Genomic DNA, 16988 nt, shown 5'->3' on the forward strand with positions numbered 1-16988 from the left:
TGCATTGTATGAGTTGTGTGGAAGCGTTTGCTAGTTCTAGTGCTATCCCTTTGTACATTGTGGCTGTGTCTGACAAAAGTTAACAATAAATAATGGTATTAGGAATACATTTGCCTCCTGCGTGAACTGTGCATAGCTGAATAGACTATTTTAACGCCGGTCATATGGTGGTACTTGGAGAGCCAGCTACGTTCTCAGGTGGTACTTGGTGTAAAAAGTTTGAGAACCACTGCTCTAACCAACTAACTAGTTAGCGTGCTAGCAATTTCTGTCTCATGATCGTGCCACACGCATACGGTAGTTTATCGCAGAGCGAAATGGTCACAGGGCAGAAATGACGTGTCACCTCATGATGGTGAATCTGCCGACAAAGGGACCGCAACTCGACTACTCATGAAATGAAATATGAAATAAAAGAGCCAAAAAGAACTTGGTGCAAATATTTCCTAGCAGCAGTAGTACATAGTCAAATAAAAGAAAGTGGCAGTGAGTTAAGTAAAGTGGCAGTATGTGTCTGTGGGGTCTGTCTTTTACTATATCTTTTACTATGTACCTTACCACTATGTATGAAGCCAGGGTGGGTCAGCCCTACTTGGGGACGGTGACACAAAAGACATTTTACATTTAGTCATTTAGCTCAGTGGTTCCCAATGTCGGGGTCGCGACCCAAAGGTGGGCCGCGAGCAGCCACGGGTGGGCCACGAGATGATTTCCAAAAAAAAATAAAAATCCAATCCATTTTTTTTTTTTTTTGTCAGGTCACTGAACTTAGAAGCAGGCCAGGACAGTGTTTCTAGTTGTATTCTAAAATTATATTCTATTGTATTCTAAAATGTGACTATATGGGTTTATATTAACTTAATAAATAAACAAAAACGAAAAATCTACTTATTTCAACCAACATTTCAAACTAAATAACAGATTATGCACATAAAACGCTGAAAACAACCGAAGCAACAATAGTATTTTAATGAGGCTATTATTCTTATCATTATTATTTTGCAACAAGTTAGCCCTCTCATAAATAGCACATATAAATGAATAACTAACTTGAACTAACTTAATAGGATTGAAGTGATATTTGGCTTAAAAAATCGGTCACCTGGGAAAAAAAAAAAAAAAAAAAGCCTGACGATGTGCATTGGGCCGCGGCTCTCTGACGCCTTATTTTCTGGGTCCTGGCCTGAAAAGTTTGGGAACCCCTGATTTAGCTGACACTTTTATCCAAAGCGACTTACAAATTGTGAACAACCAGTCAACAGGAGGGGTACATCTATGGCAGCTAAGGGCCATTGTTCATCAAACAGTGTCGGAAATTGTGTGTTACACTCTGAGTGCATAGTAGTATAGACATATTAGCATGATAGGTAGTAGTATAAGGATAGTAACTTACTACATAGTGGTAAGGTACATAATAGTAAAAGACAGACCCTACAGACACTCACTGCCACTTTATTTAATTTTACTATGTACTACTGCTGCTAGGAAATATTTGTTCTTTTTAGCTCTTTTATTTCATTCATTCATTCATTTCATTTTAGCTACTGTATATATTGTACATAGTCCTGGATATTGTGTGTTGTATATTGTGTCCTATGTTACTTTTGTGTTTTATATCATCTAGATCTTTTTTTATATACACTGTGGGAAGGGGGGAATGCAATTTAAATTGTCTGTATGCCTTGCACAAATGGAAAACTGACAATAAAGTTTACTTTGACAGTAAGTCATTTTTTTATTAATTTATTAATTCATTAAATTTTTTTATTCACAGCAGAAAATTGGCCGGGTTTCAGCTGTCCCGACTGTGGTGGGAAGTTCGTTCCACCATCATGGAGCGAGGACAGAGAAAGGTCTGCTTCGCTTTGATGATGACCCCCCAGGAGCCCGAATAGGAGTAGATCTCAGCCAGAAGATGCAGAGCGTCCGGGGTCTTGAGGGTGTACTGTGTAGTTAGAAACCCCTCCCTCCATTCAGAAATACGCCATCACAAGCCTCGGGTGGCGGCATATAAAGCAAAATCATCACATCTCTTCACTCACCTATCCAGCACTCCAGTCTGGCGCAGGGGGAGGTCTTGACCACGTCAGGGGGATCCACTCCCACGTTGAGACACAGCACCAGGGCGACACTCACCGTCTTCATCTGTGGGAGAGAGAATACTGTCTCTACACGTGGTTTCAGCTCACACGGGAACACTTTGGGATCCACAGGACATGCAAGCACAAATACTTAAAGGAACACGCCAACATTTGGGGAAATAAGCTTACCGTCTTCTCCAGAGAGACAAGAATGTTGGCGTGTTCCTTTAATCCAACCTGAACGTTCACGAGAATTCATGCACAAGAGACGTGTCGGCAAATACACACACACACTTTCTTTTACTTTATTATAGGGCTGTACCGAATTAAATTTTTTAACATTCAAAGCTTCGATTGACGTATTCGAACGAAGCATTGAATGTCTATAAAAAAAAAGAAATTACTTAAAAAAATATATATATTTGTTTTTTTTAACTAAATCCTCAATTTTAATAAAGTGATTACATTTGTCTTTTTCTTTTATTAAATCAACTTTCTTTAATGAATATAACTCATCAGTTTCATCAACAATCCAATAAGGGCACGGTTGGTATGAAAGTGATGGTCACGTCTTATGTATAATATTATAATATTAATGTAGCCAAACCCCCATTGGTTTAAACAGATAGAAAAAAAATAAAGATTTAAAAAAAAAAAAAAAAAAAATATATATATATATATATATATATATATATATATATATATATATATTTTATAAAAAATTCGAATGTTGATTTAGAATTCGAATGTCAACATTATGATCGAAGCTTCGAAGCATTCGGTACAGCCCTACTTTATTACTTTGTTTACAATCCATCTTAACCGTTTCGCGGCCACCCACGTATATATACGTTATTGGGCGCCATCCTTAACACATTAATTGCCAATAACGAGTATACTCGTTATTGGCCACCATGCGTTGAGTGCCAACAACTATGATCGTTATTTCTTTTATTCGCTATTGGCATTCATAATTCATCCAGGAAGCCTCCGGAAGCCAGCTGGACCCTGTCTGATATTGCAACACCTCAATACCGCCACCTGGTGGATTTCGGGCGAGTTACACTCCACTCTAAACCGGAAGTGGCGCTTGTGCATCGGGGAAAAGGCTACGACAGAGATATCTTGTAACGTGGATCAATATACACACCTCGAGTGCATTGGATCACTTTCGAGACGCAAGAATCAATATGCTTTCGGCGTTTATTGCGTCATACAAACGAAAATGGATCTAGCAGATCGATGTCAAATAATTGGAATTTATTTTCTCCAGACGCATCGCCCAGAGGTAAGAGGAATCTAACGTTATTTCCAGCTCGATTGTCCATTTATTTCATTGCAATCTGTCCGATCAACGTATGGTGTCTTACTAAAGAAAGCCGTTAGTGACAATCAAGGAATCATAAACGACCCCCCCCCCTTTCCTTCACGCATGATGGAGCATAATGTATAGCGATTTAATATAGCGTGTATAGGGACGAAACGCCAATCGATAATGTATAATACGCATCAGGGCCTATAGCGCGCGTTGTAGGAATTACTGGCTGCTATACAGTCTAAAAACATACTTATATTCTCGACGGTACTAACACGACAATGTATGAATGGAAAAATATAACGTTCGCACATCCGGAACGATAGATACCGGATGTTGAATGGGCCATAGTAATGTCGATATAGCTATAATATTTTAAAGTTATAGCCCTGCAAAGAAGGTGAGCCTTAAGTGGTAAAGATGGGCATACTGCATGGCACCCAATGTGTTAAAAGGCCAACCACGTATACGTGTTACCACTCGGTTTTGCTTTTATTCCATTTTAATATCCTACTCAATGTCACAGAGCTGTATGTTGGCTGGAAACGGCATATCGGGACTCCGAAAGTGCAGTACCGGCCAGATCCTGGTATTGGCGCTGTCTCGATAATGCAGTTTCCCCGGGTTAGCTTTTCTGTTAGCCTGAAGCGAGGGCTTTACCCAATCGCCTGGAATACTTTTTGCGACGCCGAATTCAGTATGCAGTAAAGGAATATAGGATCAGCCAATGGACATATCGATCTACCAGATGGCGATCAAATAACTGGGAAATTCTTTTTGGAATCCAACCGGCCACAGGTACGAGTGATTTGACGTCAATTTCAGTCTGATCGGGCCTTGTTCTCATAGCCATCCACCCGGCCAGCGTATGTTGCAATAACGAATGCCGTTATTGGTAATCAATACTCAGAAAAACGACTTACCCCGCCCCCCCCCCCCCCCCCCCCCCCCCCTTTCATGCATTCATGGTGGAACATGATACCGATCATATGCATTTAGATTTTTAACTCTAGATTGTGTAGGGCCGAAACGCCAATCGATTTAACATTATTAGCTTAGCGCCATATAACTAGCTTTGCAGGAATTACCCCAGACCATTGCGCTATATAGTTCATATTCACGACGCTATAAAACGGGAACGTATTGATGAAAAAACATATTGAAGGGAAGGTTTATACTGTCAATTGACAATGACAATGGACAGTTTTGGACACATAGCAATAATATAAAATATAGATTTAGCTCTACAAACAACCTCACGGCTCACGCACAGTGAAAACTTGTAATGAAAAGCTGGCCTCAGAGTGGGATTAGACGGGCCCCAATGGCCCCAAATGTGTTAAAGTCGGTCCACCGTCCATTAATATACAGTCCAGTGGTCACACAAACACACACGCAAAGTCTTGGTTGACTAAAACCAAACCAACCAATTAATGGATTGATTGACTAAGAGGAGGCAGCAATACTCTCTCCACGCCATCCCTCAAAAAAAAACATAACTATAGGGCTGTCTTAAATACTTCGAAGCTTCGTTCGATGGCACAAGCTTCGAACATTACAAAAAAAATCTAAGTTAAAAAAAAAATTAAATAATTTTTTTTTCAAAAAAATAATTTTTTTTTTTATTTTATTTAAATTTTACTTCGGTGTGTGTGTGTGTGTGTGTGTGTGTTACGTATTACTTTCACATGGTGGAGGGATAATTACTGTCTGTGGTGCATATTCACATTGTGGTTAAGTGTGCTGTCACTAATTGGTGGTTTAATTGACACACTGTTTCTTCCTGTTTTTGTTATTAAAATGGCCGCCCTTCTAATTCATCACAGGTGTGGTGATGAGGCACCACGCCCTACAAATGCAGTGCAGGGAGCAGTTGTCAAGTCTCCCCCACTTCACAGGAGATGTCGCAGCTCTCCAGCGTCTCACCTGCTCTCACTGTTTTTGTTGTACATTCGGCTTGTTCTTCCTTTTGCCTATAGTTTTGTTATTTAACTTTGGAGTCTGGAACACCCAGCTCCCACTATTTCTGTCCATTTAGTTAGTTGTAAATAAATAGTTATTTTTGATAAACTTTTGTCCAGTGTCCTGTGTCCACCACGTCGCATTCAAGGCCTTGACGAGCCATATTGTAGGCTTGAATGTAACAGTGTGCATGGGGCCATTGGGTGGGGCCGGGGGACAAATACACTGGAGGAAAGTAACCCAGCTCAGCACTGCCCAAATTATATCATCACTATTGCCTGTTTGAAGGATATCATCCTCAAACACATATACACCACCTACACGCCTATTCTCAGTCCTTGCCCCACAATGGTGGAATGAACTACCCACCCCAGTTAGGACAGCCGAATCCCATCCAATCTTTCGCCGTCGACTAAAGACGCACTTCTTCAACCATTATCTGAAATAAAATTTAAAAAATAAAATAAAAATAAAATCTAACCCTAACTAACCTTACTGTCATGCACTTGTCCTAATAAACTAACCTACACTGTAACACGCAACACTTTGATGAATATTGTTACTCAGCTGATAAGAGTTGTATCCTTCCCGATGACCTGTCGTACAGAACTTGTAAGTCGCTTTGGATAAAAGCGTCAGCTAAATGACTAAATGTAAATGTGAATGTAAATGCCTTGTAGAATTCCACACATAAGAAAGAAAGATACTGGGATGAATAAACAAAATAGGAAATAAAATGTAGAAATGCATGCAATACATAAATAAATATGAATCTCCATATATGAAATAGAACATTTAGATAAGGTGCTACTGAGATGTTTTGGTGAGTTCTTTGTTTTTTTGTGGAAGTAGCCCTTCTTAAAAATGCATGAACATTCACTGATAATTGGTCTGTAGTGGAGTCTACAAGGTCTACATTGCCGGACCATGTAGAATCCGGACCTTGTAGACTGACATAATTCTGTGCATAGTTTAGTCTACACAGGCCATATTTCAAATAATCAAAATCTTACTTCATTCATCTTAAACATTCTTGATTTGGGGGATTGGTAGTTCCCATGAAATCTGAAGTTGTTCAAACGACAACAGATTCAGATTCAGATTCAGATTCCTTTATTGAGCCATTTGTGTAAAACACATTGGTAATTGTTGCAGCAATACAGTGTATGCATTCTTTCTTTTTTCACAGTAAACAAACACCAACACAGACAAGAAACGAAAACAGTGCAGTGGGGGATTAATCAATAAATAAAATACATATATATATATATATAAAGTGAAGTGTGCAGTACGGACTAGTGCAGTGCAGTCAATGTCATTGTGCCAGTGTCACTTGGGGGCAGAGGGGGGGGGGGGGGGGGGGTACCGAGGGGGGGGGGGGGGGGGGGGCCTGAGGCATTGATCAGCCTGGCGGCTGAGGGGAAGAAGCTCAGTCTGTGTCGAGCTTTCACAGCGATCCACCTTGAATTAAATCACTGTGTTGGCTGCGTCACAGTCACGAAAGGGGCTACTTAATTCATTAATCCAATCTACTTTATTTATAGAGCACATTTAAAAACAACAAAGTTTACCAAAGTGCTGTACAAGTCCCACAACATAAGATTAAAAAAAATAATAATAATAATAATTAATGAATTAAAATCGAAGCTTCGATTGCCAAAAAAAAATTCGAAGGTCAGCCCTAGTATAGTATAGTTAGTATAGCTAGGATAGTTTAGTATACATAGTATTAGGGATGCACGATATTGATTTTTTGACACCGATATCGATACCGATAACTTTATGCTCCTCAAGCCGATACCCGATATTTATTGTATTATTAAAAAAATATTTTGATCAACATTCTTTCTTTTTTTTTTCAACATGAAACAAAACATATCACAATACAATAATAATATGTCAAATGTATATACTCTCTTTTCTGGACTCTTTTCGTATCACAAACAGTACTGTATTTGCAAATCTGGTATGTCATGTATAGATGTAGGCAGTACTGTCTTCTATCTGTATGTCATGTATGTCATTATGTTATGATGAATTGTAAATGGGGGACCCTGATGTAAACAAGACGAAAGTCTTTCTCTGCAATAATGTTGTCATCGTCCTGGACAGATAAGACTTGTTAAATCATAATATCTGGTCCTCAGTAAATGTCCCGCCGCCCGCCAGCAGCTGGTTTTGGATTAGCTTATGCCGCGTTGCATTAGCCTTTAGCTGCTCGGCGTCGTCGGATTTTAATAAACCATCGTAGCGGTGGTGATGTTTCAGGTGACTTATTATGTTGGATGTGTTATAGCTTGTTGCCCCTTTCCCTCCTCGTGGAACTTCTGCATTTGTTACAAATAGCAAGCAAACTGTTTTCCTCTGAAACTTTGAAAAAGTCCGACGACGCCGCCATCTTTTTTTACTATCTTGCCTCAGTCAGTCTGAATGTCACCTGACTACGTCACAGCCAAGAAAGGGAGCGCTGGATTTGTGAAAAACTCCCTCTTCCTAAACCACACGCTATCAGTCGTACCACAGTACTGGCAAAACGGGAGGAGGCTCAGGCTATAATAAAAACAAGCGCCCTTCAAACCAATCCACCCACAACGGATTTCTTTTAACCAAAAAATTTATTATATATTATCGGAGCTATCAATAACGTTATCGGGTTTATCGGGATGACGTCATAATTATCGTGCATCCCTACATAGTATAACTGTATATTGTATAGTAGTGTACATAGGACCCATTACCTTTTAATTCGTAAGCTTAGTAAGCTAAGCTTAACTTTTTATCATGTCTATTTTATTATCTATTCTATTTTATTCTATTCTATTATTCTATTGTATTTTTGCACAATCGAAGGCAGGCATGGCCACCTTCATTTCACTATATGTCTTGTGCATGTATGTGACGATTAAACCTCTTGAATTGTGAATCCCATCATGGTACTCCAAAGGCAACTAATGGGATCTTGTTGTGATCTTTTGACGCCATTCATCGATGCTGGTGAAACTTTGCCGCAAGTGTTGCCAAACTCTCCCCTCCTCGTCAGTCTTACATTAATTCTAGGGATGTCAGATATTATCGGCCGATATTGGCATTAAAATGTGGTATCGGAAAATATCGGTTTCTATATCGGTTTCTATAACCTTTATTTACCCAGGCAAGCAAGTAAGAACAAATTCTGATTTTATTTATTGTCAAAAGTATGCATAATGTTGTGTTAATTCCACAACAAGAGATATGTAATGTTAATTACCTGAAATTATTCCGTTTTTTGGAGGGGGAAACCCTGCATATACCGGTATCGGTTGATATCGGTATTGGAAATTAAGAGTTGGACAATATCGGTATCGGTAAAAAAGCCAATATCGAGCATCCCTAATTAATTCGATTTATTTCAGCCACGTGATCTGGTGATTGATAAGCTACCTCTTTTATTGAGTTACATTTTTCCACAAAAAGAAAGAAAGACATTACTTTCACTACTAGATCATGGTGTTCTCACCTCAAAGACAAGAGAAACATTTAGATATCATTAGTATTCATACATCTTACTTTATTATATTATTTTTGTTATCCATCTACCTCCCCCTCCTCCTTTGTACATTGTGTGCCAGCCATGCGGTGTAGTGCTGTTGACAAGAAGGCAACCCACCCCTGAGGATAATAAACTCCTCTCTTATCTGTTAATGTTCTTCTTATTAGCATTTCAAGACTTATTTATGGAGATTGGATACTGGGCTAATGATGCTTAGTTCAGCATTGTTGAAAATGGAAAATAAAATAGAATTGTTGCTTACAAGCCTTGGATTTCGTCAAATAATTGATGTGCCGATTTCTACAGGTTTTAAAATTGTATTGCCTTGAGGGATGAGCTTTTTATTTAGGTAAAAGAAAAAGAAAAACAGAAGAAAACATTGAATATCACAATATGATCTAATAGTAATGATTAACTGGGAGCTCTTCGGCAGACAAAATCAATCCATGCTGCTGTTGAATATTAACTCTGGAGTTTGCAGTCTGGGAGTTGAAATCCTGATTCCCCAACAGCTACTACTAGCTTTTTGTTTGCATATTTGTGATTTATTGGGATTGCCAAAAAAAATCTGAGCCTTTGATACAATAACCCACAGAATGTGACAGCTAAATATGACCACTGAAGCTGAAAAAGTGTACACATTTGTTTACATTGGTAATGTTTGTATATACTGGATTATGTATGCATTTTGAGATGTGATGGGATGGAAAACGTATTGTCCATCTACAAGTCAAACCATTAGTGAATTATACCTAATATAAGTTTAACAGGTCAAAAAGCTTTGGGGCGTTTTCACATTAGGTACGATTGCTTCATACCATGACGGAGTACGATTGGCTTTTCAAGCGGACCTGGGCTATGGTTTGTTGATCCGTGCCCCGACTATAGTACACCGTTTTCACACTAATCAAACAAACTGGACTTTACAGGTCAAGTGTACTAGGAACCGGTCCCGGGTCCCCAGTGTGAAAGCCCCCTTAAATAAGACTGATGTTGTTCTACACATTGTAGTGTCTTAGCTACAGTACGTATGGTCTATACAATCTGCTTATTGTATTACGCTGCACCATCATGCAATGTACTTAATGAAGTTTTGAGCAGAGAACTTAAAGTTGTGCATGACTGGGTAGTAGGGCTGGACGGTATGGTCTAAAATTTATATTGCGGTATAATTTGAAGCATAGACGTAATGGTATATATCACGGTATATTCATTTATCTTAAAATGTCTATATAAATGCTTCTGAAGGGGTAAAACACTGGTATGGTATGGCAGCTATTACTGTACTCTTGTATTACTAGGACATATTTCACATACAGAGGTATTTTAAGAACATTTATTGTGCAAAACTGCAATAGAAAAATGCAAAACCTTTTCTAAAGTTACTTCCATCTCTGAAAAACATATTTTTCATGAAATACAATCAAATCAAGTGGCACAAAGTGAAAATAAAAACTACAGCAGGACAGGAGGTTTCTTTCGCTCAAAAAACTCAAACACAATAAAACTCCAACATAACTTAACTTTGGTGTACATGTTTTGATGGTTGACAACGTAGAGAGAGAGAGAGAGAGAGCGTGATGTAATAGGTTTGAGATTGAGCGTCCTAAATTGCCGTATTTGATGATGTCACACCAGGATGACATTGTCAACACAGAGTTGGAAACGGGAGCAGTTCGATGGATAAATCGATATAAAAGAAACAAATAGCCAAAAAATTTGAAGTTATTTTTGAACCTCAGTCTGTTGTCAAGCCTCGTCAATATGATGCTGGATTGCACTCTGTCTTGGTCTCAGCATATTAATTATATTGTTTTGAAAATGGGAAGAGCAATTGGTATTTCCAGGAAATGTGCTTCTTTTGTTGCCTGCTTCTTGCATGTAATTTTAGCCATCTTAATTGTTAGTTTCATTATGCATTATGTGTTGAGTACCGACTTTTAATAATTTTGTTTTGCAATAATAATTGTTTTTGTATGTTTTTTGTGTGTGGACCCCATGAAGACTAGCTGGTTGCTATGGTACCAGCTAATGGGGATCCGTAATAAAAAAGTCTAGAGATGCCAGGTTATATAACCCCCTGGGACGGCAGCCCACAGGGAGGAAAGGAAGCAGGGTCAGGTAAACACAGCATCTCAAACATTGTTTGTATTTATTGTTTTCTGTGGACCCCAGGAAGAGTAGCTGTTGCCATTTGTAACAGCTAATGGGGATCCAAATAAACTTAAACTTAACTTGAAACAGTACACACATCGATCTACTGGGCCTCAGGCACATCTTAGCACACGCATGCATTTTACACACGTGCGCCAGCCCAGGGTTTTCCGTTAGCCAGTAATGACCTAAATCTGTTGAAGTCCAACATATTTAAATCTCTCCGGTCATAATGTCCTGTGAAAATATTTCCCTCTTATTTTTATTTGGTTACCAAGTAACATATGACAACTAAAAGTGGTTGCTTTTGCCACTGAAACTGAAATCTAGCGCAAACAGAAGTTTGCTACAGTTTGTTCCTGCTATACAGAGCAGAAACTAGGAGTAGTTACCTCTGCTACAGAGCAGGAACTAGGAGTAGTTACCTCTGCTACAGAGCAGGAACTAGGAGTAGTTATAGTTACCTCTGCTACAGAGCAGGAACTAGGAGTAGTTACCTCTGCTACAGAGCAGGAACTAGGAGTAGTTATAGTTACCTCTGCTACAGAGCAGGAACTAGGGGTAGTTACCTCTGCTACAGAGCAGGAACTAGGAGTAGTTACCTCTGCTACAGAGCAGGAACTAGGGCCTAAAAAAAATAATGGTTTGGTTCCGGTTGCCGACCAACCCTGCCGATTTAGGTGCGACCAAATTTATTTTATGAGTTAAAATTTTTTTTTTTTTTACAATAAAGTTTCATAGAAATCTTAGTCAAACCTTTAGTATTATGGATATTAAACATGCTGGCAGAGTACATGCATCCATGTTGTTGTGAACATTTTAATTAAATAAAGAAATTCCCTATCCATAGTCGCTGTGGGAAAAAATTTAATAAAAAATTAAATAAATTCCCTACCTACCCATGGCCTTAACTGACAACGAACAGGAACCAAACAATATTTTCTTTTATGCCTAGGAGTAGTTACATTTGCTACACAGAGCAGGAACTAGGAGTAGAGCGGCTAACTCTGATACAGAGCAGGAACTAAAAGTAGTTACGGTAACTCTGCTACAGAGAGCAGAACTATGAGTAGAGTGGCTAACTCTCTTGAGTGACACTGGGAGTTACAAAGTGGGGTCCTGTTAAGGTCCTACATATCTAAGTCTCAAAATAGTGAAGTGGTGGGCGGTGGTGCAGCAGGTGAATCTAAAATAACTAAGATTAGAAAAGACGATGTGCTGCAGTTTCCATTGTATTCAACGCATTATGGCACTTTCAACAATTTACCTATCTCACACTCCGCCCTCTTTTCTCGATCCTCCAATCACAACTTGTCCAAGGGAAACAACAGCTGTGCTTGGAGGCACAAGAAAATGGAGCAGGGTCTGAGATAGGTCCACTGTAATGAATGGGAATGTACATATGCCTAGTTAAATACAGGCTGCTTATAAACACCGGCAATACTGTCCAGCCGTATTGATGACCAGTCGTCTATATTTGGCCAGAACGGATATAAGGATGTTCGCATCCGTTGCCATGACTCACAGTGTCTGCCCCCCTGATACAAACAGTCTAACAACTCTCTGACCTTAACACATTGCAGCAGAAATATGTGTCTGAACTATGGCTAATTGGAGTAGGAGGACGACAAAGAGGTAGTAATAGTTAAACACTCCAGAGAATCACATCCCTCTCCTCACTCTGGCTTGAGGAGAGATACAAACAGCCTTTACAACTAAAAGGCTAAAAGGTCTTTACAACATTATGAATGGCTGTTATGATTGTGTATGCGAATGTAATTATGGCGGATGTCCATAGAACCAGATCCACGCTAAGCTAAGAAAGATGGCACTTGTTTGTTTAAAAAATACAATTTAAATGTTTATTTTAAACATCAAATGTATTTTTCATAGGAAGGGACAACACAGTGTACAAAGGGGAGTAGTGTTGTTAATTTGGGTTGGACTTTAAAGTGTGCCACAGCATTACAAGGGGTGGGACAAAAAAATCCATAATGCGGATATATCACTGTGCTTCCTCTTGCAACATGTTATCGATACACTGGCGCCAAGTATCAATATTTATACAAAATGCTTGACAAGCCCATTTTACTGCAATAGAAATGATTGGAATGAGGTGAACAGACTGAAAACATTATCGTATTAGATAAAACGGATGATGTACAGTCTGGTGCATAATATTTGGACATTGACACCATTTTCATAATTTGGCTCTGTACACCACCACAATGTCTCTGAAGACAAAACTGAAGGGGAAATGCCCCAAGAACAAGCAGGAACTGAAGACAGATGCAGTAGAGGCCTGGCAGAGCATCACCAGGGATGAAACCCAGCGTCTGGTGATGTCTATGGGTTCCAGACTTCAGGCTGTCATTGATTGCAAAGGATTTGATTTAATGATTCAATGGTCCAATTACTTTTGGTCCCTTAGAAAGATGGGGCACATGTAAAAACCATTGTAATTCCCACACTGTTCACCTGATTTGGATGTAAATACCCTCATATTAAAGCTGAAAGTCACTTAAAGCACATCTTGATTGTTTCATTTCAATTGGCCAGTTTTTGATGCACACTAATGAATCGGATGTCAATTCATGTCAATTCTGTGATGAATAAATACATAATTCCTGCTACTTGCCTTTTTATGGGTATTTTTTCTTCAGCTACACAGATACTGTGATGTATCATAGATAACATTTCTTGCAATATATTGATTATCGGAGATATCGTGTATTGTGATAATTGTTATCGAGGGCCAAATATCAGTATCGTATGGTGAGTTACTCATATCGTCCCAGGCCTACTTGTCAGGGCTGACAATGATATGGGATGTTTCATCAGTCTGTACCTTTGTAAAACCATGTAACCAACTATTATAACCCCTTAGTACAGGTGGATTCAGAGAACCAAAGACCACTCACTCACACATACAAGCTGACGCAGAGCATCACCTCGACTCACAATTTGCCACAGTCCCTACGCACCTTGGGGGGGGAAAGTCTGACAGCAATGTCTGTAACCCAGTGAAAGACTGTGTTTAAAACCATTACCAGGCCTTGGCTGACTGCCCTTCTGTCCTCTCTACTCCAATTAGCCATAGTTCAGACACATATTTGTGGTGCAATGTGTTAAGGTCAGAAAGTTGTCAAGACTGTTTGCATCAGTGGGACAGTCAGACACTGAGTCATACAGCATGTGGAGCCTGGCAGAGCCTCTGAAGAACATCCTTATATCAAAAAATATATATACAAAATATAAAAAGATATATAAAAAAGATATGTAAATGTAAATAAAAGACACTAACCTTCTTAGACTATCATGCACTCTTCCTACTATACTAATGTATTTACTACTATGCACTCAACAATGCAACACCCAAGTTTGAGCACTGTTTGATGAACATTGTTACTCATCTGTAAGAGTTGTACCCTTCCTGCTGACTTGTCGTACAGAACTTATACAGTTCTAGGCAAATATAGACGACTGGTCATCAATATGGGGTACTACTAGTCATATATCTTTAAGCAGCCTGTGTTGTTCAACCAGTCAGTGAATACATACTGATCTCTCAAGTAGTGTACTAGCCACAAACTGTGACCTTTCGCAGGTAGTAGGCAGGGCTGGGCGTAAAATTTTATTTTCCAATGAAGAAGATAATGGAGATAAAACCATAGTGGAAATCCACTGTTAAAAAGACGACAAGTTCAATAAATGCATGATGTTTCCAAAGTCATTGAGTAATTGTGTTAAATAATCATGATGATAAGATAAAATAAGATATTCCTTTATTGATCCCCTTGGGGAAATGCAGGCATCATAGCAGCATGGGGGATGGGGGGGTACAGGTAGTAAAAACAACACAAGCAGTGTAAACAAATAAGTCAATATAATTTACTATCTGACTAACTGAAATATACAGTATTCACAGTATCACATAAGGTGCAGTATGCATAGTGTTATAATTTACTATCTAACTAACTGAAATGAAATATACAGTATTCACATAAGGTGCAGTATGCATAAGGTAGTGTTATTGTCCTTTTTAGCTTCCTATTAGTTCTAGTTGGATATCTGGCAGCAGTCCCTGCCCACTGTTGTGGAGCCTGATGGCCGCTGGTATGAAGGACTGTCCGAGGCGGTTAGTTGAGTGTCGGGGGGGTATGAGTCTGTGGCTGAACGTGCTTCTCATCTTGACTAGCTCGCCGTAGAGGGGGTGGGAGGGATTCTCCAGGATAGCAGCCAGCTTCCTTCTCATCCCCCTCTCTGCCATCACCTCTAGTCTGACCAGCTGGACTCCCACCACGGAGCTAGCCTTCCTCACCAGCTTGTTCAGTTTGTTGGTGTCCCTCGAGTTGGTGTAGCCCCCCCAGCATGCCACAGCATAGAAGAGGACGCTGGCCACTACAGACTGGTAGAATGACTGCAGCAGTCTATTGCAAACATCGAAGGACCCGAGTCTCCTCAGGAAGAACAGCCTGCTCTGTCCCTTCCTGTAGAGGGCCTCTGTGTTGTCCGACCAGTCCAGTTTATTGTTCAGGTGTACCCCAACCCAAGGAACAATATATGACTCCACCACCTCCACCTGCTCCCCTCGGATGGTGATGGGAATCGGGGGGGGGCCTCTTCTTGCCCCTCCGGAAGTCCACCACCAGCTCCTTGGACTTACTGGTGTTGAGTTGGAGGTGGTTGCTGTCGCTCCACCCCTCAAAGCTCTCCACCAGGGCTCTGTACTCCTCATCATCGTCGGTGAGGTAGCTTACGATGGAGGAGTCGTCGGAGAACTTCTGCAGGTGGCACCCGCTTGAGTTGCGGCAGATGTCTGAGGTATAGAGGGTGAAGAGGAAGGGTGACAGCACAGGTCCTTGGGGGTGCCGGTGTTGCTCACCAGTACGTCAGACTGACTGTCCTTTAGTCTGACGTACTGCGGTCTCTCAGTGAGGTAGTCCTTGATCCAGGCCACCAAGCCGTGCTCCAGCTGCATCACAGAGAGCTTCTCCGCAAGCAGTGACGGCTGGATGGTGTTGAAGGCACTGGAGAAGTCGAAGAACATAATCCTCACTGAGCTGCGCGGCTTCTCCAGGTGCGTGTACACTCTGTGGAGCATATAGATGATGGCGTCCGAGTCATCAGATCTGAATATTGATCAAAATAATCATGATATTTATCCAAAATCGAGCAGCCCTAGTTGTTGTAGGTATTGTCTCAGGTAGTGTGTGTGTGTGTGTGTGTGTGTGTGTGTGTGTGTGTGTGTGTGTGTGTAGCGCGGGTTCCCTGCAGGGCAGAGCAGGGGGTCAGGAGCCAGGAGGCCATCATAATGAAGGTAATTAAGATGAGCTCCTCTCTCCCGCTGGTCAGGGAAAAAGGTCACCGTGCTCGCAGATCCCAGCGAGACAAGACCCTGACACACGTGCATACCGTGCACACAGGCATTTTCTCTCGTCCCCATTCGTCTCCGCGTGACCTTCTGACCCCTCGCCCTTTCGTCATGCAGACGGTCCACGCCATGGATGCAAACCCGACGAAGGGAAACCGATCATGTGGAAATCCTATCCTCTACCATCAGATCTATAGAGAGCAGCTGCACAATAGCTATGGGAGTAATCCGGGGGAAAGGACCTTTACACCTAAAAACACACTCCGTAGACATGGACTCGTTGGGAATAAGCATGTTGAGGTTTGCCCTTTAAAATACAAGTAAAATGACTGGGGGAGATATTAATTTGCTGCGTCTTGATAAATGTCTGTTGAATTTGTGGGCAATACGGTCAATCCTGAAGTAGAAAATACGATTTTGGACGTAAGGTTTTCTGGAATGAATACGGTACTTTATTGATTACATGCAAAAATACTGGAGTTGTTTCTTGCTAGGAAGAACTAGCAAAACACTGAATCATGACACGTCTTTTACATATTGATCTGTGTCAACAAACAGACACTAGCAGCCTCT

The 16988-nt window shown here is 40.4% G+C and overlaps 1 protein-coding gene across 1 annotated transcript in view; it reads right to left on the bottom strand.

Moving 5' to 3' along the window:
- Positions 1–16988, bottom strand: part of rptor (regulatory associated protein of MTOR, complex 1) — a 606910-nt gene that overhangs the window by 547175 nt on the left and 42747 nt on the right. The window contains 1 exon segment of the mRNA XM_084318354.1: positions 2043–2145. Coding sequence (XP_084174480.1) covers positions 2043–2145 — 103 coding nt within the window.

This window comes from Notolepis coatsorum, assembly GCF_963971535.1.
Source record: "Notolepis coatsorum genome assembly, chromosome: 7".
Taxonomy (NCBI): Eukaryota; Metazoa; Chordata; class Actinopteri; order Aulopiformes; family Paralepididae; genus Notolepis; species Notolepis coatsorum.